This window comes from Corvus brachyrhynchos, unplaced genomic scaffold (assembly GCF_000691975.1).
Source record: "Corvus brachyrhynchos isolate BGI_N302 unplaced genomic scaffold, ASM69197v1 scaffold101, whole genome shotgun sequence".
Classification (NCBI taxonomy): domain Eukaryota; kingdom Metazoa; phylum Chordata; class Aves; order Passeriformes; family Corvidae; genus Corvus; species Corvus brachyrhynchos.
In genome coordinates, this window is record NW_008237239.1 from 3,992,128 (window position 1) to 4,013,142 (window position 21,015).

At 38.6% G+C, this 21,015-nt stretch overlaps 1 protein-coding gene across 3 annotated transcripts in view; it reads right to left on the reverse strand.

The window, feature by feature from the left end:
- The window catches only part of DENND1B (DENN domain containing 1B), a 170,522-nt gene that overhangs the window by 132,707 nt on the left and 16,800 nt on the right, over positions 1–21,015 (reverse strand). For all 3 annotated transcript variants that reach the window (XM_017729713.1, XM_017729712.1, XM_017729711.1), the window contains exon 2: positions 18,676–18,740. In XM_017729713.1, the coding sequence (XP_017585202.1) occupies positions 18,676–18,740 (65 nt within the window). The remainder of the gene's footprint in view (positions 1–18,675; positions 18,741–21,015) is intronic.

Consider the following 21,015-nt stretch of genomic DNA (forward strand, 5'->3'; position numbering starts at 1 on the left):
TGATTATTAATTTTAGCTCTACACAAGGGTACTGAGAGGGAAAAAATATTAACATGGGAGACTTAAAAATCAGAACACTTTGAAATTCTCCCTGTAGCTTCTGTAAAAATCCACAGCACAACACCACCTTGGACCACCCTCTCCTCAAAATCAAAAAAAGACTGAGAGAAGAACATAAAAGAATACAACCTAGGCATGGAAAAGCATCTACTCATGGGCAGGTTCAATAAATGACACATTCAGGTGAGAGACAGCTGCGGCGGAGAGGGGGGTGTAAAACATCACCTAGGGTGCAAGTGAAGAAAAGGAAATAAATAATTCCTATTTCTTGTAATACAAAAACTATAATCTAAGGGAATCAACAGTAGCATATTTAAAACAAAGAGAAGGAAACTGTTCACAAACTCTGTACCACAGCCACGGACAGGACTGCTCAAGGTCACTGCCGAGGCCAAAGGTATAAAGAGAGCTCAAACCCCAGTGTGCTTGCACAAGATGGGCCCACATTTTGCTCTGAGAGAAAATGTCTGTTTTCACCAGCTTCCAAACCCAAGGTGACCATGGGTTCCCATGCAGGAGAAAGGATGCTGACATCCATCAAGGCACTTTTTGGGCAGTGACACACGGCATGCTGTGCCCATGCCCAGCACCACCAGCTGCTGCATGCAGGCAGAGGAATGAACTCCTGCAAAACCTCCTCCCAGTTTTTCTTCTCTGCCTTGAAGAGAGAATCTGCATTCTGACACATTTTCCATTTTTCCTTCAGTTATAAATACAAGAATGGAGTCTCACTAGGGACACGAATGGAAGGAGAGGGTGATAGGGGCAGCACTTCAGACCCTCCCCTAGCCAGACTGATCCCCTTTCAGTCACAATGAGGAAGGACAGAACATTTTCACACAAACAAAAGGGAGGCCTGATGCTTTTGGAGATCACTAGAAACAGGTAATGGTTTTGTCTGGGATATGAGCAGGAAAGAAATTTCACACAGTGCATATTTTAGACTGAGGGTTCAGGTGTTTTGTTCCAAGCAGGCAGACTTATTTGCACAGACTGCATGCTGAGCTCCTTGTGGCAACATCAGACCTCTTTTAAGCTGTCAGATCTGGAAAGAAGAGTTAAGCATCTCTCAGAAGACATTTCCTGGATATTTCAGTCAGCTTCAGGTCATGCTGGCCGGTATCACCAAAGCACTGGATTGCAACACCTGCTGTGATTAACTTCAGCTGGTTTTATTAACCAGTGTTTTACTAGCTATGTGAAAGAGAACGCGCCTTCTCACGGAGATCATGTGTGCATTGAACACCAAGAGATGCACAGGTAACCCATCTGCAATGAATAGAATTCCAGAATCTTTACTTGTCCTGATGATGAGAAGCAATATCTTTCTTTTGCACAAAACTTCTGCAAGATAAATTTTGCATACAGAAGTCTAATTTAAGAATACATTTCTCTTGTTCTTCAAATTAAAGAGCATCTCCTTAACAAATAGCCTCAGTCACAATTCCTCCCACCTACACACTTGCACCCAAAATTAAACCCGAAAACAAGAAGATAGCAAAACAGGGAACCAACTGCACTGTGATAAGGAGCTATTTGATTAAACTACTGAGCAAGATACTGAAATCTCATTTCTGATGTGCCAAGAAAAGTATCTTTTACAGACAGTTATAAACCAAACACACACAACACATGTTTAAGAACCACCCTGCATAGATTACTTGATTGACCTTTGTCTTCACCTATATGCTATTGTTTACCATCTTGTTCCTTCTTACACTTACTTAAACTGCTTCTCATTCCTGACCTTCAAGCATATAGTAAAATTAACATCTAACAATTATGCAACATACACCATTATAGAAGCAGCTAATGAAAAAAAGCAAACTACACACAAATGTAGTTTAAACCCCCTCAACACCAACAGATACACAATTACTTGTCTACCATCACTTTTGGACTCTTAAGTCATTTTAATTTCAATTATTCAGTTACTAAAACTCCTTCAAAAGATGGGAGTCATAGATCTACACACAAAAGAGTAAGATTTTAAGCCATTGTACAATGTATGACTCATTTCAAGCACCACAAAGCCCAGTAGCTAAGTTTAAGGCAAAAGTTACTGATTACAATCCTCCAGTAACACTTGAAAACTACTTATGAGAATTCTAATTACAAACTCTTCATTTTTACCCAAAAAGAAAATGTTCTAATAAAGGGTAAGTGAATACATCACTTCTTTGTTTTGCTTTTGGAATGAGAATCTATAGCAGTTTGTTTAAAAAAAAAACCAAACAAACTTAAGTGTTTGTTATTTCTTTGTTAAATATACAGGAAGCTCAGACAGATTCATCCATTCATAACTTTCATAGCAGATTCATTCCGTTTTATTTTTTATTTTCTTTAAAATATTGATCTGTTTTCAAATCTGCTTCCACAGAAAGCAATACCAATCTGCTATTAACAGAAACAATTATCAGATGCCCTAAAATGCTAAAAACTCATTACAAATGTGGCAGAATTTTCAGCCTGAACTGAAGCAGACTCACAGTCTACTTCATTACTCCCAGCATATCGCTTTTATTGAATAAAAAGAAAGAAATCAAATGAACTCTCTTATCTTAAATGTAACACATCTGTGCAGTACCTTGAACTCCAAGAAGAGAGTTCAGCAAGATCCTCCCCTCTAAAAACAAAGACATGAGAAGTGATGCAACACAGAAGCACAATCCTAATCTGCTCCCTCCCTGAAATCAGTCCTTAGTCAGCAGATTTTCTTTCCATGTTTCCTCGCTGCTCTCCATGAGCCCCAGGGAGCCCTGCACCCAGTGGCAGGCACCGACACCTGCCAGCTCTGCTGGGCCAGCTCTCAGGCAGGACAAGTTTAGAGAAGCAAAGCAACACTGGGACTGTCCTACGAGGTGTGAGGAGTGCTTTCAGCTTCTCCTGCCACAGGGGGGACCAAAACAAAGAGGTGCCAAATCACACCTCTCCCTCACAGGGCGGCCAAACCCTCAACAGCAAATACAGAAAGCAGAGTGGGTACCATTCTCACAACTGCTGTTCCTTGAAGCCTGACAAGGAACTAAATTATGTTTGATAAGCAATGGGTAAAATGGCATGTAGTTTTTAAACAATTAATTTATTGTATTTCCTGGATTAGGAGTGTCTTGAAATAACACCTTGCAAATGCATTGTTGCATCAGGAAATAACTGCTATGTTTTAGTGAAGCAGTTGGTTAATTTCCTACTTGAATAAAGCCTAAAACAATTTTCTTTTTGAAGTTACAGGTCATTAGGAAAGTTACAACTTTCACATATATTTGCAGCTGAAGTGCTGTTGTGGTGCAAAGGTAAGAACAACAGTCTTATTTAATCTTTTCAAGCGTAGATATTACAGCACTTCACGGAGGTCACAATCACAGTCCCCCCCATATTTCATAAAACAATAGCTTATAAAGAGGTGCTTTTTTTCCTCTCTCTTTTTTTAAGGTTTTCTAGTGCTTAAATATATTTACAAGATTATACAGCAAGTCTTCTCTGCTCCCTTACCCACCAAATTCAGATGATTTGAGGTGAAAGTATTGCTTAACCATAGACTTTGCCTCCACTGTCTCCTGCTTGAAGGGAGCTCCTAAAACTGCTTTAACTACAGCCAAATACATAACTGATTAAGTCACCAATGAACAAACAAACTTAGGTCATTTTCTGATATTATAAAACTTATTTTTCAAAAGAATATTTACTCCAGGCACAAGAAAAGCTAGCACTTAGGAAAATTATGTAATTTCTCTAAAATGCAATTTTACCTTGACTTACAGCACATATTTGCCATCTTCTTTGGGGCAGTTCCGGGAGTGCTCACCCGCGCGCTTTTACTTCAGTTCCACCAACACAGTTTCTGGGCAGCAGTGCAGGAAAGACAGGTTGTAGAACAGAGGACAGCAACACTTACCATTACCAGCAAAGAAGTAATACCAAGAAATGCACTGTGCTCAGTATTAGTCATTCATTTCAAGCTTGAAGCATCTACTTCCTGCAAAATGCTATTCAAAGACCTGGCTTTTTTTGTAGAACTTGCCTAATGGACACCTATTAGCAGTAAAGCTCCTTGATGTGGCCCACAGTAAAGCATCACCCAAGCTTTCAGCAACCTGATCCGGGCTTTTGACACTTCCCTTCACAGTGACTGGGGCTTGCACTTTCTACTAACACAGAGGATGTGTTTTACCTTTGTGGAACCATTTTTCCCCAGTTTGGCTGAACAAGGCAAAATCCAACAGGGTTTAAGGATTACGTCTGGTCCTTATAATGGGAGGGTATTTTCATCCTTTTCCCTTAGCACTGCTAAGTCAAATGAAAACAAACCTCACACATGCAAAGGAGGAAGCAAAAACAATAACAGGACACTCAAAAGAAGGAAGAAAGTATCAGAGGTAGCTCTGTAAACATATTCCAGAGCTGAAATATTTTGTATCCTATTAATAACTACTGAGCTATCTAGCCACAGTTAGGAAGCTATTTCATCTATTGTTTATAAAATGCTTTTCTTTGTTGACTTAGCACTATTCCAGACCAGACTTGGTTGGTATCCTGTATGACACTGTGTTTTGTACCACCTTATCTTTGGCGTATGTGATCAGTTTTCTAAGCACAGATATTTCTACAGGGGTGGATTGCAGTTCATTGAACATAAAGCAGGTTTTATCCACTCATCTGTGCATTCTACCAGTGCCCATAACTTCTGACATAGCTACCTATGAAAGAGAATTCCTGTTTCACTGCTCACATATTTTATTTGAAGACAACTAAAAATTGTATTAGAATGTCTTAAGAATTTCAGATTAGAGGAGTCAACTAGAATATCTCAACAAAACACCATTTTCCAATGCTGCTCTGTAGTAAACATTTTCTTAAGAAGAACCTAATGAAGTCAATAACATTGATTTCAAATTCATCTCTCTTGGCCATTGGTGTTCAAAGTAGATCTGGAATAAAATCTGTCTCTGCCCAACCCTGCATATTTGCAGTACTCCAGTACATCTAGTTAATAACCTGTGAAGTTAAACAAAAATCTCCATAAATGTTGGTGAACCATGTATGAACATCACATGGTAATTAAACTTCAGAACTATTGATGTATATTTCAAATGTGGTTTCTTTGGTTTCTAGAACATACTATTTTCTTGTAATGGATGGGTATTGCTCTCTGACAAGAATATTAATTTAAGATAACATACACGATCTTTTTTTTTTTTGGTTTACAAATGTGACATGACTGCTAACATTCCTATTAAATGTATGAATTGAATATATACTGCTGTGACTTGAAAAAAATGAGGTTCTGGAACACTGATTAATAGAAAGGCACTTTCTCAGTTTCTGCAACACTTAACTTTCAACATTTATCTCAGATTAAGCAAACTATCTGGTTTATGATTTGCATTGTGTTCGATGCACAAGCACAAAGCTACTATACTACCTGCTATGCTAAGTAATATATACTGTTCTACATACCGAAAGCAACATTAACTAAATACAGGTCTTGAAACAAAGAAAGAGAACACCAAACCCACTTTAATCTCTCTGCATACAAAGCACTTTGAAGCATCACTTTGTTTGCAAATATCGTTTATGCTGTTCTGGCACTTTCTGTCCTAGCAAGCCTTTTTGTCTTGCTCCCTGAAAGATGAATATTTCAAGATATGCTGACAATTAAAACATACTGGTCATGCTTAGATGAATAATTTCTAGTGTTAAAATACAAAGAAGCAGAACTCCAGTAGCAAAGTCCCCCAGCAGCACATGCCAGTACCAAGTTTCCCTGTTATATTAAGATAAAAGGAGGAGTGTACATGGTGAGACACAAAACAAACAATGCTCTTCTACCAGATTATAAAATCCCGTTATGTTCCTAAGACATAATGTGAGCAATTCTGTTTTGGCTCCATACGGACCCCAGTTATGTTCTCAGCAGAAATCCAGAACTGCATCTACTAAGGGTATATATTTACTTTACACAGATTGGCTCTAAATCCATGCTACAACCATAACGAGCACCTCTGCAACTGTCCTAAGTTGAATTAATTACAGGCTCTTTTACTGCAGTCATTAACGATGATGTTAACTGGTGAACACATAGATCATTCTGCAATCCCAGGCCACAACTTACTGAAGTGACTGCATACACAATGCAATTTTTATCATCAATACTTCTCTTTCCTTTTAGATGAGTTGTTGAATATTTTAAAAGTTGGAGAGCATATGAAGTACAGCCACTGTTCACCAGAAAGCTAAAATTTCTACTTCTCCTTCTGAAGAGAAGATCTTGTAACAAGGTATCCTTATTTTCACAGATTGCCGCATAGAGTATGTTCCAGTTTATGAGAGTCCAGCAGCCATAGAAAGCATCACCAACCAAAACACCCAGATAGGAGAAGCCACGCAGATGGGTTCTGTTAGAGCAAATGTTGTTACTGAGAAGTTTTCTGCAAAATGCAGAGAAAATCAGTGTTTCAGAGCTGAGAGACATGCAATCCCATGTTAGGAGAGTCAGGCAAACCTACAGATTGAACTGAAGTAATTTAGGGCTGGAAGCAAAGTAATTTTTTCTCTTTTTAGAGCTTCAATGCACACTGCAGTTTCAGATCTTTCTCATCTATTTAAACTGCACGAGGCAAATCATATATGAGCAGACCAAGTTCATGTTCCCCAGCACCTACAGAGCAAGTGCTTGGGATCTGCCCATCCTCACAGATTTACTGGCTTCAAGAGCTCTGCTGACCACAGCCAACACAATTCACTACCTTTTTATTTCCAAACTTCATCCTATTTCACTTCCACTGAAAATTCTGGCTGTTTAATTTATTTTTATTATTATTTGATCTGGTTTACCTTGTCACTTTCCACAACAGCAGGAACTGAAAGGATTTCTGCTTTGTTCACTGTTGAAAACACAATGCAAATTCCCTCCAAGGACTGCAAGACCTGACAAGTATTCTCAATGACAGTCTGCTGTATCTGTCAGTGTCCAGTAACATCACACAAATTGTTTATTTAAAAAGAAGAGAGTCACCATCACTAGCTGCCACACAATTTAAGATAGGCTTTAGTTTATTAATGTTTTTACTGCCAATGAAAAACGTTTTCAGCCAGGCACTTGAGAGGTGGTCATCTCAAGCTTTTTTTTGTCAAGCAGTGTCATAGTATTGATTTCTACCATCACAACCAGAATGTAAAAGAATGTATTACAAATCATTCTTTGTATAATACAGCATATTATATCAAGACAAGAAAAAAATATAAATTCCTTACCTATTAATTACATATGCTAGTTCTGATTTTTTTTTCCCTGCCTGACACTTGTAAAAGAATTTTTAAACTAGAACTAGTAAGGTGCTAGAGGACTCTAAACCCAAGTTAAAGCAGATGGAAACACGTACTTACATTGGCATGGGACATGCCCATTTCCAGAACTAAAATGGGTTTACTCAGATGCACCAATTAAAAATGCCTGATTGAAACTGAAACTGAATGCTCAGAACCTCACCTAACTCAGGTTCGGTGTCAGGAAGCTTTACTTGTCCTGGCACAAAACCACTGGTATCACAGCCTCCTCCGACGTGACAGCAAAAGTTCACCTGCTACTAGGAAACTGAAGTTCTTGTTAATTTGGCAGTATTTTTAGCAGGGAAAGGGTACCTAGAGTATGAATACCAGCAAAAGTCTTTCCTGGACACAAAATTCATCAGAATTTCCTCTGCTGTGTCACAATACTGTTAACTATTTTCAGTTCTATGAATTACTGCATGATACCAATCTAGCACAATTGTGGTCTTTAGCCAGAATTTTGTTTACACAAATTGAAAATTTAACCTATCTCCAAATCTGCAATACTTTAAAGTGACTACAGGTGACAGGGATCTAACTTCGAGTATCTGGGTTTTTTCTTAAGAGCTAAATTTTGTTGTGAACAGAAAACTGGGGGGAAAAAAAAAAATTCACAAAAGTCGTCACACCCATTTCTTCAAAAACAGGACCAGAGTTTAACAAAACCCAAACAGATTCCAACACAAAGCCAACAGGAAGATAGTAGGACAGAATAAGGGCATACCTAGTTGTGTTTATCTTCCTGAACTGGCAATACATTTATTTTAACGAACCTGAAACACCTGAAATTAACACTAAAAAATGAAACAACAGCCAATGCTACATTGCATGGCATAAAAATCCCATGAATTCCTCCCTATCTGACCTGCATAATTAACTTTTCTTGTCAGCTCCAGAGCAGCTGAATGGCGAGCGTGCCCACGGAGCCAGCCTGCCAGGTGCCACCAAAAGCAGGAAGGATGCTTCCCTCACATGCTTTTAGCAGTGCCAGTTATTTGAAGTGAAACACAAACAGCAAACACGCACAGCTTAGGAGCCAAATGACCTCCAGAAGATGGGAACAGGACACAAATGATCAGCTCCTGTCAGCAAGACTAAGTTACAGTAACTATTTCCTTGTTACTCTAAAAGCACAGTGGTTTCACTCCATTATTTCAAACTCATGACAGACTTCTAGGTAAGTTAGCAATCATCACACAACCCTTGTCCTTTACCTTTACACTGCTACTTTTTCTTATTTTGCATTTAAACAGAACACAAACACATTCAATGTAGCACAAAACACTTTTTTTTTTCATACTGCATGTTAACCGGATGATATAAAAATTATCACTGTTCCATAATAACTCAATTTCATTCCTGGAAACAGCTGCCTTAAGCTTTTCTTTGTAATTTCTGAAGGAAATAATGCCATGACTATAATCATTATCAGCATGGCTTCTGTGTGTCAAGTGCAACTATCTCAACACAGTTAAATTCAGTATTTAGCATCCACTATTTAAATACTAAGATAGCAGATTTTTGTGTTTAGCTAGTCCTTTAACACAGCAAAAGAACTGCCTCCACCCAAAAGCAAACACTTCATACCATCCACACAATGACAACACAGCTTAACCATATTTATACATGTTCTAATACAGGTTCAAGTGGCACAACAAATAAAATCCTTGATATTGAACAGCATCTAAAGTCAGGTGAATAGGAAGCATTTGTGTCACTTAATTGTTCTGAGTTTAAGGAACAATGCAGTGTTAAACCACTTACGGCAAAATACCTTGGTTATGACGATTATGCCTCTATAATGATCAAACTTGCCATTAACTATAGGAGAAAGGTTCACGAAGGATGTCTGGACTTCAGGTGGCTCTCTTGAAAGCTGTTTATTGCATAGGCAAAGTTACAGCAGCTCAGGGAGTGGGTATCCAGAGCCAGCCCTACAGCTGCCAGCTCCAGCTGTAGGCATACCTGAAGCTGTTTTCTGTTCAAGTTACAAAGCATTTTATACTTTTCTTTGCAGAGTATCTTAACACATAACAACCAATAAGCACCATACACAATACCTTTACATTTGCCTATAGCCTATCATAACTACTACCATCACCATGTTATAGTCATTATTATCCAATCACAAGAGTAAGTAAGTTACAATTTAAGTTTACCGTGGAAAATTCTCAGACCTCTCTTCTTCCTACATCGAATTTCTTGTTTGCCTGCCATCTCTCTCTTTTTGGTAAAGACATGTTTTCTATTTACTTATGCTCTTCTTGAGACTTACTTACTTGGCGAAAAACATGTCTTTGTTTGTAATCACATACCTTTGTCCTATTCATAAAAATCTCCTTCCAAGTCATCTCCCACCTTTGCCTTCTCAGTTATTCAGTGGTCAGTGTTTCAGCAAAACATCTTTTTCTCTATATCAAAACTTGCTTTCATTTCTATCTCATCCTCAGTTTCTACATTCAGAGATCTTTCTGCCAAGCCTACATATCTGTGAAACTTTCTTACCAAACTTTCATCCTCCCCAACAATTAACTAAGTTTGTAAAATATGTTCCAGAGAAACCCTCACCAATATGCTCCTTTCAGACACAAGTTTTTGATTTTAGGTAGGTTTTAATCTACATCTGAATGTGTAGAGAAACCAGATTCAGGAAACATAATCTAAGGGCGTTGCTAAAACCTTGTTTCTAATTAAGGATTTAATACTTGGACATAACCTTCCAAACAAGGATTGAGAATTTTGCAAAGGAACACAGTAAGACTGTAAACCGCTGCCTTGGCTTTCCCAGTGCAGGAAGCACAGATACCACACCCAAAATCTTGTTCAGGCCTTTTTTCTTTACTTCTGCTTTTTCTCTTCTTTTTTCCATATAAAGTTCAGTACTAAGTTTTAAACTCTTCTCCTAAACCAGATTCACAAAATATAAAAAGTCTTTGTTCACCCAAATTATTCAGTTCTAAGCATAAAGCTACAGTTCTCCAAAACACATGGAAAAATATTAAAGGTGAATATAAGAAGTTCATGTTTTCAGTATTTTATTACTTTACCTGTCAGTCACATAGAATCTTCCATCCTAAGTATTTGCCTGTAAATATCATGTTTTCACTAGGATCTTGGAGTTATCACATGTCAGCATGCCATGAAAAATACAGATTTTTAACATATTAGTTGCAAAGCAATGCTATGCTCAAATTGCTCTTACTACATTATTTTAAGGAATAAAAATAGCACTTTACTTGGCTTCAGGGGTTTTTAAGCCCTTCACGAACACTTATGTAACTCTTCCCTTTGCAGCCCTGATCATGTTTTATTTTATTTATAAACAGAAGTATCTATTTCAACAGTTAGACGATGAGCATGTGCATCTACATGTATCTGCCATTCCCCAGATAATATCATCAGTGACAAAGGAAAAAAAGAATTTAAAAGACTATTTTTGTTAACCAGACAGGAAACCCTACACTTCAGCCTCTGCAAGTTAGTGGTAGACAGAGAAGTGTCCTACAGCTTTGCAAAAAAAGCATTTTAAACCTCGGAAGTTTAACCAGTTTTCAAAACTTTTCAGCAGATTTTAAATCCTCTGTACATAAAAAAAAAAAAAAAAAAAAAAAAAAACATTAAAATTTATTTGAAAGAAGCAAACATGTCATGGAATTTTGGCATTAGATATCTTCTGTTGCCATATTGTTCACAAAACTCAGGTGTATGAACACACAAAATGGGATCCTTTCAGAGTCCTGTGCTGTCCAGTTTAGCTGGATAATCTTCCTTTCTCACTTTTTGCCCTCCACCTTGGAACAGAGATTTAAAAAAAAAAAAAAAAAAAAAAAAAAAAAAAAAAAAAAAAGTCATTAAACTATATCTGAAGAGAGCAAGCAGCATAAAATACCCCACTGAAGAAAGATAAATCTCTGTGTACGATGGGCTGGCTGTTCAGTGTGTGGGAGGGCTGAAGCATGCTGACATTAGCTTAGGAAAATATGCAAACTCTTAACACTTCTGAATGCAAGCAATTTAAAAGCCCACAAACTATCCCCCAGGCAGCCATCGCAAATAGTGAAGTACTAAAATGAAACTAAAATTAAATTTGAAAAAAAGCACAAGAATGTCAACTTTCATATTGACTGACTACATTACACGATACATTACACAGATCACTGTTTTCAGCTTATATTTAGTTACACTAATACTAGTTTGTTCATTCTACTCAATTTTATACAAATACTAACTTGGTATAAAAAGGAATTTGTATCACTTAACTCCTCAAGTTTTTCCCTTTTAATTTCACTGCCCAAAACCCGATCACACTGCTGAAAGCGGCATATGGCATTACATGAAAAACTGACACAGACGGGCAAGTGCCTGCAGGGGAATAATTCATCTCTACCAGCATTGATACCACAGTGCCTGCCCCCACATTACTACAGCTGGAATCTCTGCAGTGGAGCAGAGCCTGCCACTCCTCCAGGACTGTCCTCTGCCTGCTGGGGAGCAGGGTCAGCCCTCCCCACTGAGGTCTCTTCACCCTGGTAAAGAATGCAGGCGAGATAGGAGAAAGGGCTTCCTTGACCTATTTCTTCAGCAGCTCTCACCCCTTCCCCTCCTACACACACATATCTGCACCCACCTCCAAATTACACAAACATCCAAGAATCTCTGGAGGTTGGCAGAAAAAAAAGGATCTGTAGGAAATGAGACACTGAAAAGTAGCAACATTTTCCTCCACATTTTTGCATCTGTGGAGAAGCTGAAAGCTGGAGAGACTACACTCCATTTCTCAGTCTCTGGAGAACAGAAGGAAAAGGTAAAAAGCATCAAAATGCCAATCTTTATCTTAGATGCAAAATCATTCTTGTCTTAATTGTTTTTGTTGATCGTAATTTTCCAACACCCACTCTGTGCTAGTGACAGTCCAAACACACAGAAGACATTGTTCATACCCTCAGGGGCATTCCAATTAAATGCAAGAAATTTGAACACAATGAAAATACTCATTTAGCTACAACTGGAGGGTTTAACGATTATAATTTATGAAGGATTTACAGCTATGCTTGGTGTTCCTACATAAGAGAACTTCAGCTAAATTCTGCCTTATATTCCTTGGTTTTGTCTAAAGGACAAAAGTGATGCTCTACCTGTTTTTCATACACTACCTGCTTTTGTCTTCAAAACAGTTACATAACCCTCAACAAAAGACTGTAACATTTCTGTCTCCTAATCAATCAATCCTACAGAGAAACCAGGCTAGATTAAATGTCCTTTTTAGCTTCGAAATTTCAACAGAAAAGCAAGAAACCACTACAGGGAAGTAGCACTAACCTAAATAACAACATATGAGTTAATGAGTTGGGGCAGGGGGGCAGGGGAGCGGATGTTAAGCTTATCCTACCTTCTGAAAAGTATAAAAAGAAAGTTTAATTTTTTTAATACACAAAACCTCCATCTAAGCTAAGACTATAAGCAGATATCCAATGTTCTGAAATGACATTTTACCAATTGAAAAAGCACCTTTAACTTTTTATTGGTGTAAAATAAATTCTATTATATTACACAATATTTGAGACTAAAAATATACACAAAAATGAGACACTTGTAGGAAAGTTCATCTAGTTCATACCTTATCTAGTTCTAGTATAAAACATATAGTTGCTCTCCATAGTCATCTGAAGAATAGAGTATACTTTAAAAAAGTAGAGAAACCTAAGTTACCGTGGGCCAGTATTTATTTAGTACCCTTCCAGCTAAAACCAACAGGGGAAAAAGGTTAGCAGTACATAAAGACTGCATCAAAAGTTTTAACTGCTCTTAAAAAAAAAATCCTACCGACTTCATGTGTTACACTAATAGAATTATCTTTTTGATCAGGTTCAAGAGATGCTCTACAAAAAAAAATGTAGAGCAGAGGAAAGGGGTTATCTTGATCAGCATGTTACACCCACTGGCTCAGAGTATGCGGTTAACAAACAACTATCTAGAGTGAAGAAAAAATAAAAGAAGAAAAAGTAGTGCTTGCTCTGTCCATAATCCTAGGGGCAGCTTTGGAAGATTCTTAATCAAAACCTTACCAAAGCAAGACAGGTTACCCTTGGACAAAACTACCAACTGCATTAAACTGTTTTTTTTTTTTTTTTATTGGGACCTTTCTGGATTTACATATTTTGTTAGCACCTTATAGATAGCAATCAAAGCTCACACAAAGAATTCTGCATTTCTAGACTAATTTCTGGACTTAATGCATACAGTTTTTAACTCTACCAACACACAAACTGGATTTGTGGCTTTTTCTTGAAAATTTAATGAAAATAAGACCCTTTAAAGAAAAATAATTTAGAGATCACACATCTCTAAGATTTATTATCATTTTGGCAGAGGCAAGATAAACTACAGAAGTCATTCACGCAATTCAACGCAACCTATTTAACACCTTCTCTGAAAATCGCATTATCTAGCCCTAGAGCTATATGAGACTTGTTAGCATTTTAAAAAGAAATAGAGACAAAGCAACCAAATTTCAAGGGTGTTCCAACAATTATACTTAGATTGAACAGAAAATGAACTGGTACTTTAAAAGGGTAAAACTTTAACAGTCAGGACTGCTTTAGACCCAAACCACAACATTCTTTTCTGGATCTACCTGCAGCCTCCAAGGAGCCTTTTTGTTGCTTTTTTTATGTGCTATAATCAAAGAAAATGAAGGTGTAGCAAACAGCACTCTCTCAACCACACTGAAACCAATCTGAGTCATCTTCTTGGGAAACCATGGACAGAAATGCTGAAGACTTTGCTCACAGAAGCAATTGCACATTGCTTTTCTACTGCTGGCTGCCCTATCTGCACTGCCTTTTTCATCTGCAACCCAGTTTTAATAGTACCAATACACAGGATGTACAATTTATAGACGGAGTTAAATTACCAACTTCATCTCTGTCCATTTAACTCAAATCCACAGTTCAGACTTAGAGGTGTGTATGCACAACATGTATATGCTTGTGAACTCATAGCACACAGATAAAGATACACTCCTCACAAAGATTACAATGGCACTATTAATTTGGACATCTCCTGTGGAAAAGTTCAGAAACAGCAACCTTCCAGAAACTCAATTTACTTTTCATGATAGAAGGATCTGGATAGCAAAAAAGAAGCTGCAGACTGCTTTGTTCAGAGAGTTCCTAGGCTCCAGCACATCTTCCAGTGTCAGCTGCAGCGTAATTTTCAAGGGACAAAAGAGTGCCAGGAGAAGAGTAAAGTTGCTGTAGGTGCAGTTGTTGAGCAATAGCCTTATGTAAGACTGTGCACTTAGGACAACTGTGCCCCTGCTTTACCCCTGATACCCAGGAAGGGTGATTCAGCCCAAAGTGCAAAAAGCTTTTCACCCTAAAGCTAAAGAGCAACTCTTGTCGTTAAAATAACACAGCAGTTTTGATGATATCTGTTATCAAGTTGCCCTCTGGGTCTGTAAGTGAAAATTTAACACAGAAGGCCTGCTGCTGATAGTAAATTGAGCACACATTTTTGCTATTTCTTGTTTACTTGTTCATTAAGGAATAACACAGAAAAGAATTACAAAAATATACAACTTCCTGGAAGGCAGTGTAAAACTTTTTGCTATAAGGTGCTACTCAAACTGCAAGCCAAATTCATAATTAACAAATACCAGGCTGTTAGAATAGCTTAGCGCTTATGTCCCAGTCACTTAGCAAACTCTGGTGAACAGAAGATAACTCATCTCAAAGTTTTAGGAGAAACGGGTTATGAATTTTCATAAGTAAAAGCTGTCACACTGACTAGTTACTAATTGATGCTTACCACCCTCAGCACTGCAAAGGACTTGAAGTTTTGACATGGGCTACAATCTGATATTGGTCTTAAGGGTTTTGTCTCCTCTTTGGAGATTTATTCTGAAAATACAGTAAGCAATCCTAAACTGTTGAGGGAATTATGAGAATATTTAAGTAGAGAGTATCCTTTTTTTTCTCTCCTGCGTGAGGAAATGGTTGGAAGATCACTGCTCTAGCAATCCTACTGTGCACCCCTGTAGTTTAAAATAAAGTTAACAAATATTCAAGTATGTAAGCTACTCTTAAGTCACAAAAAATCCAACAACCATATATCCAATGGGAAACAAAATTTTGATCCAGCTACAAGTACATACATGCTAGCACGAGTGAGCCTGTAGCCAATTCAGGAGCTACCTACCAAACACGAAGGATAAATTCATATTAACCTACATGAAACTTCTTTGGTTTCTACTCAATGTAAACACCTATGTTGAAAATAATTAGTTGAATGATTGAAGAACAAATTTCTTAACACATATAAACCCTGCTGCATTTCATGTATGTACGATCCTTTACAGCTGGAAAAGTCCTGGGACAATGTAACATCTAAAAAACTGACATTCCTTGAGAGCTGCGTTGTAAGTAAGAGGTTATGAAAAAACACTTTTCCAAAAGTGTTTTACAATTTTAACAGCAAAATTCTTCAGCATATCACATTGTTGAAGGCATTTAGCATCCCCATAAAAACATCTTAGTAAGAGCTACACATGCAGCAGGGCCACCTCAATTTTGATTTGTTAGAACAGTTACACATTGGTAAAGGGAAATTAAAATGCAGGAGAATGCAGACTACAGCAAAGCTTGAAAAGAAAAAGCTTAAAGATACACGGGTCACATTAAGGTCTTTCTCTCTCCTAAGTCGGCTTCTCCTGCTGCTCACTCATGCAGGGAGATCATAATTTTGTGATATTTCCACGGCAACACTGGTGACAGTGATGTCACAAATTCAGTCCTGACATAGCTTCAGGATCAAGTACAAGGAGCAGATGGGATGCGAGGGAGAAAGCCCCTATTTAAACACAAATCTCTTTCATAAGAAAGAAAGAGGCATGAGCAAAGAACCAGGTGAATGGATCACGTTTTCAAGTATGATATATTCAAAAGATTATCCTAGCATGAAAATCTATTTAAAGGCAAGACCTACAATACAGGGTAACTGTCAAATTTGTTAGGCCTTATAATAAACCAACCTTGAAAGCTCCCTGTTTTGCATGACAAGCCCTGTGCTCCATTTCTAAAGTGGCAGTGAAGACAATACACTTTTGTCCCTTGTGAATTTCCTTTGGATAACTTTAACATTCAGATATATTAATTTGATACATCACTGTGTTCATAATACCATATGTAAATATGATGTCAAGCCCTCACTAGAGAGTTTGTTATCTGAATTAGATATGATATGAAAGACATTAAAGCAAATCCCAGATGGGTCACCAAGTACAAGAGGATGGTAACTGGAATATTCAGCCAGCACTGTTAGATTGGCTAAAGGGACTGTACTTTCGTCCTGATCTGTGGATGCATGCAAGAATCAACACAAGCTCCAGGCCAGCTAAAGACCCCTAAACTCCTTACCAGACTCCAAAAAATTACTGGTATCAAACCTCCTTCCCATCTTTGGTCACACCATGAGCCAAGAGCAACTGAGCCCAAACAGCATAAAAGGGATTGTGACAAAAAGAGAAATAGCAGAGAATGCAACCACAATATAGTCACAGTCTCCACATTAACTCATGTCACAGTGCGAGGAGACACTCGTAGATTTCTTAATAATGCTCCTCTCCAAAGAAGACAAGTGGTAAACAGCAAAACTACCTACCAAGAGAGGCAGGGAAAGTGCCTGTGACCAAAATTCAGGTGTAGGTGGTCATTCAGAGATCTGCAAGCAGTGAGAAGTGGTTTCTTATGGCAGCAGTGGCAGAAGGATGCACAAGAAAAATCAGAAGTCAAACAGGAGATAAAAGGAACTAAAAGGATATAGATCCACATTCTGATCACAGAAGAAAAAAGCCCACACTATTCAAGATTTCAAGATGAAGACCTGGAAGGATTACCAACAGTCTAGATCTCAGGAGAGAAAGGAAGAAAGGGAGTAAAATCTGCAGGCTGAAGCTGGGCCTAAGCCAAGATGTGAACAGGCCCCCAGGAAGGGATGCTGGGTACAGGCAGAGACTAAAAGCACAATGCAAGGAAGAACAGATCCAAAGTCAAGTAGCTAAGCAGGGCTCCCAGACATTATCTATGAAATCACTGAGGCAAAAACTGCAAAAGGGAGAGAAAAGAAGGCAAACAGTGCCATGTGATACAAGCCACAACAACGATCAGAGTTAGGAAAGTCCACCTGATTTGCCAAACTATAACAATACCAACAGCAAATCAAAAAAGCAGGCGATGAACTGAAGGGTGCTGGCTGGTGACAAAAATAATTAAAAGACCTGAAGAACTACAATTGTTTGGCTTGAAAAAAAAATAGGTTTTTTTCCAAACACATTAAGCACATTCCCATGACTAACACTGACAGAAATGCTGTCTGAAATTAAAAAAAAAAAATAAAAGGAATAGTTTGGGGCTAGTTTGGGGCTATAAACTTCTACAGGCCTCTTACTTGTTAGAGTAGTAAACTCTGGAAACAGTATCCATTAGCACAGTAGGATAAGAAATATAGTCTATTTTAAGATGTAGTTTATTGTTTTTACAGTTGTGATTAAGACACAGCTGTCACAGGCTAACAGGACTACAACACAACACCAACAAGACTCCTCCTCTCCCTTTGCTTTTGTAAGGCCAACAACCTCGGATGAGAACATGAACCGAGTTCCCCCAGCGGACTTTCTAGAGGTCACTTTGATTTCAGTACTGGAAATCCCATCTTCTTTTTATCCAAGAGGAAAAAAAGCCTCTCCCAGACAACTCTTGCAGTACTACATCTCTTTTACCTCGTGTTTATAGAGATGTGAAAGCGATGGCTGATACAAGCTCAAGCCAGCTCTCATTGCTGTTTGTATGGTGTAGCAAACCAAGACAGCCACCAAACATGAGCTACAAAGAAAGTCTCTCCCTATTGTTGTTCAGAAAATAACTTAGTTTACCACACTGATCAAAATTAACATTCCCCCGATAGACAGTAGTCAACTATTCTTCTAAAATGAAACCCCACACAGAATCAACATTTTATGAGCAGAAAATACATTTCAAGTCCAAGTTTTGCAAATATATCATGCAGAACAAAAATATTTTTACAACAGCTAAAATAAAAACATAACAAAACCCCCCAACAACTACAAAGTAATAGATTTTTAAAAGCAATAAAATAATCATAGGCACATTCTAACACAATCTCAGTCCAAAAGCAATTCAAAGTATAAAATAACACTAGATTGGGATGCCAAGTATTTTTTTCCAGCTGTCATTTTTCTATGCAAATATCATAGGCACAGTGTATTACCTTCATTTTCTGAAGCTTGGCATTTTACTTTCAGTACCAAATCAAAGGTACGTTCTGGATTTTCCCTAGAAGAAACAAACACAACCAATTAATCATATACATGTTTCAGATCTTATTTCCACTGTTACATCCTTTCCATCCTTTTTGTACAATAAAAAATAAAATTAAAGTATAATTAAAACAAAATTAGTACTCCGATTAGTTCTAAGGAAGAACCAAGAAGTCACATTTCCTTATACAGCCTAAAGAAAGGACTAAGAAAGATAAACAAACTAAACTGTGTGATTTATTTACGTGATATTGTCACTGCCTTATACATCAAATAGCTTTTAAGTCACTCCATCACACCCCACCTAACAGCTGAGAAAAAATACCTACTACGCTCCTTGTCAATCAATCAATCTGCAACATTAATGGAGTCACAGGCAGCCTTTTCTAAAGTTATGTCTTATTTCTATTGAATAGGAACAGCCCATCATTACACTTCCATTTTAAACCCCAAGGCCGAGAATCATTTGGCTCCCTCTTTCACCAGATATTGATCGCCAGCTGGGATTTAAAGGCTGAACCTCAGGCATGATTCACTGTGAGAGCCAACGTGAGAGCACTAACTAGGGAAGGACACAAGCCTGAGCTGGCCAGGAGGACGAAGCCTCCCTATCTGCAGCAGCCATCAAGGGCAGCTGTGTGCGACGGCCGGCCGGCGCCTCTTCCACCTGATGATAATAACAAACTGCATGTGCCAATAGCAATTAACACTCAACCTAATCCCAAACTGCATATTTATTGAAACAGTTCTAAACGCCATTACCATAGCATCCACCCCTCTCTGCCTACCGAGCACACTGCTATTTATATTAAAAACAAGTGGTATAACCGCACCCATATCAATTATCTATTTAACCACATAAAAGGCTCACACTTGAACTCCCGTCTTCTGTAACACTCCCACTGAAGTCAGCTGGAGATTTAAGCATAGAAAAAAAAAAAAAAATCCAAGATTTGCTTCCAGGTTTCTAGAATGCTTCACATAAAACATACAGCAAAATAAAACGTTGTTTCTTTAAATAAAGTTTTGAATGAAATCCAAAGGCTGAGCTAGGGAAAAACTCAGCTGTCACAAATTAATTGATTCAGTACATGCTTTCACTGACCTCAGCACCATCATCAACTGAGATATGCAATTATAGTCTAATTCAGATTATGAAGACATAACCTGCCCGTATCACACTCCTTCCTTTAATGCATTTTAAAGCATTTTGTTGGGGAAATCCTGTATCTACTGATCATGTGTGTAGGAGATGAAATTCTGGTCTGAGTTATAACAGCCTACATCCAGGACATTGGAGATTTCCTCTGGTGTTGTACTGCCCATTGTTCCTCTGGCTGGTGAGCAGGTTCAGAATGAAACTGAAAAGGCTGTGCTTGGTTGAGTCACCTAGAAAACTGAACCACAAAAATCCTTCATTTAAAGAAATGACATCTCCCCATGACACTTTTCTAGTTTAGGCGTTGGTTTTATACTCTCAGGTTGGGGTTCTAATGTGAATCAGTTCAAGTGCTACAAACACCAAATGAGTGCTTCTAACTCAACTCCTAGCTGAATTATACTCATGAAAAAAAGCTCTTTGAAGTAATACTGCCTTCTGTCTTTCACCGTAGTACTCCAAAACTGCTTTTGCAGGAAAATGCTTCTAAGTTTATTCTTCACATCCCACTACCCTTAGAAGTGTCAAAAATGTGTCAAACTAATCTGAGAATTGTGAGCCCGTCTCTCGTCTCTCGTTTCGCTGCCAGCTCCGCGGTGCCAGCCTGCTCATTGAGCACGTATGGACACGGAGCTGTTTGTCAATTGCCGAAACCCATGTGTAACATCTTGTCACTTTCAATGGCACGAGAGCAGGCGGCCGCTGCCGGAGGGCAGCCTGGACGGCAGCGCTCCCAAACACTCAAAAAGCCTACTCGGCACCTGCCATGCTGTAATGGCAAAAGGGTGGTCTGCAACCACCATGTCCATAAGCTAAGACACAAGGAGTTTCACCTGAACACGAGGAAGAACTTCTTTACACTGAGGGTGGCAGAGCACTGGAACAGGCTGCCCAGGAAGGTCGTGCAGTCTTCTCCTGGAGACGTTCCAAACCCACCTGGAAGCGTTCCTGTGTCACCTGCTCTACATGACCCTGCCTTGGCAAGGCGAGTGGATGGGATGATCTGCAGAGCTCCCTCCCAACCCTGACAATGCAGTGATCTCCTGAAGGGATGCCTGTAACAACCTCGGCCCGCGGCGGCCAGGGGCACTGCGGGCAGCTCTGCTGGGCCTGGCGGCCTCGGGACTGCGCT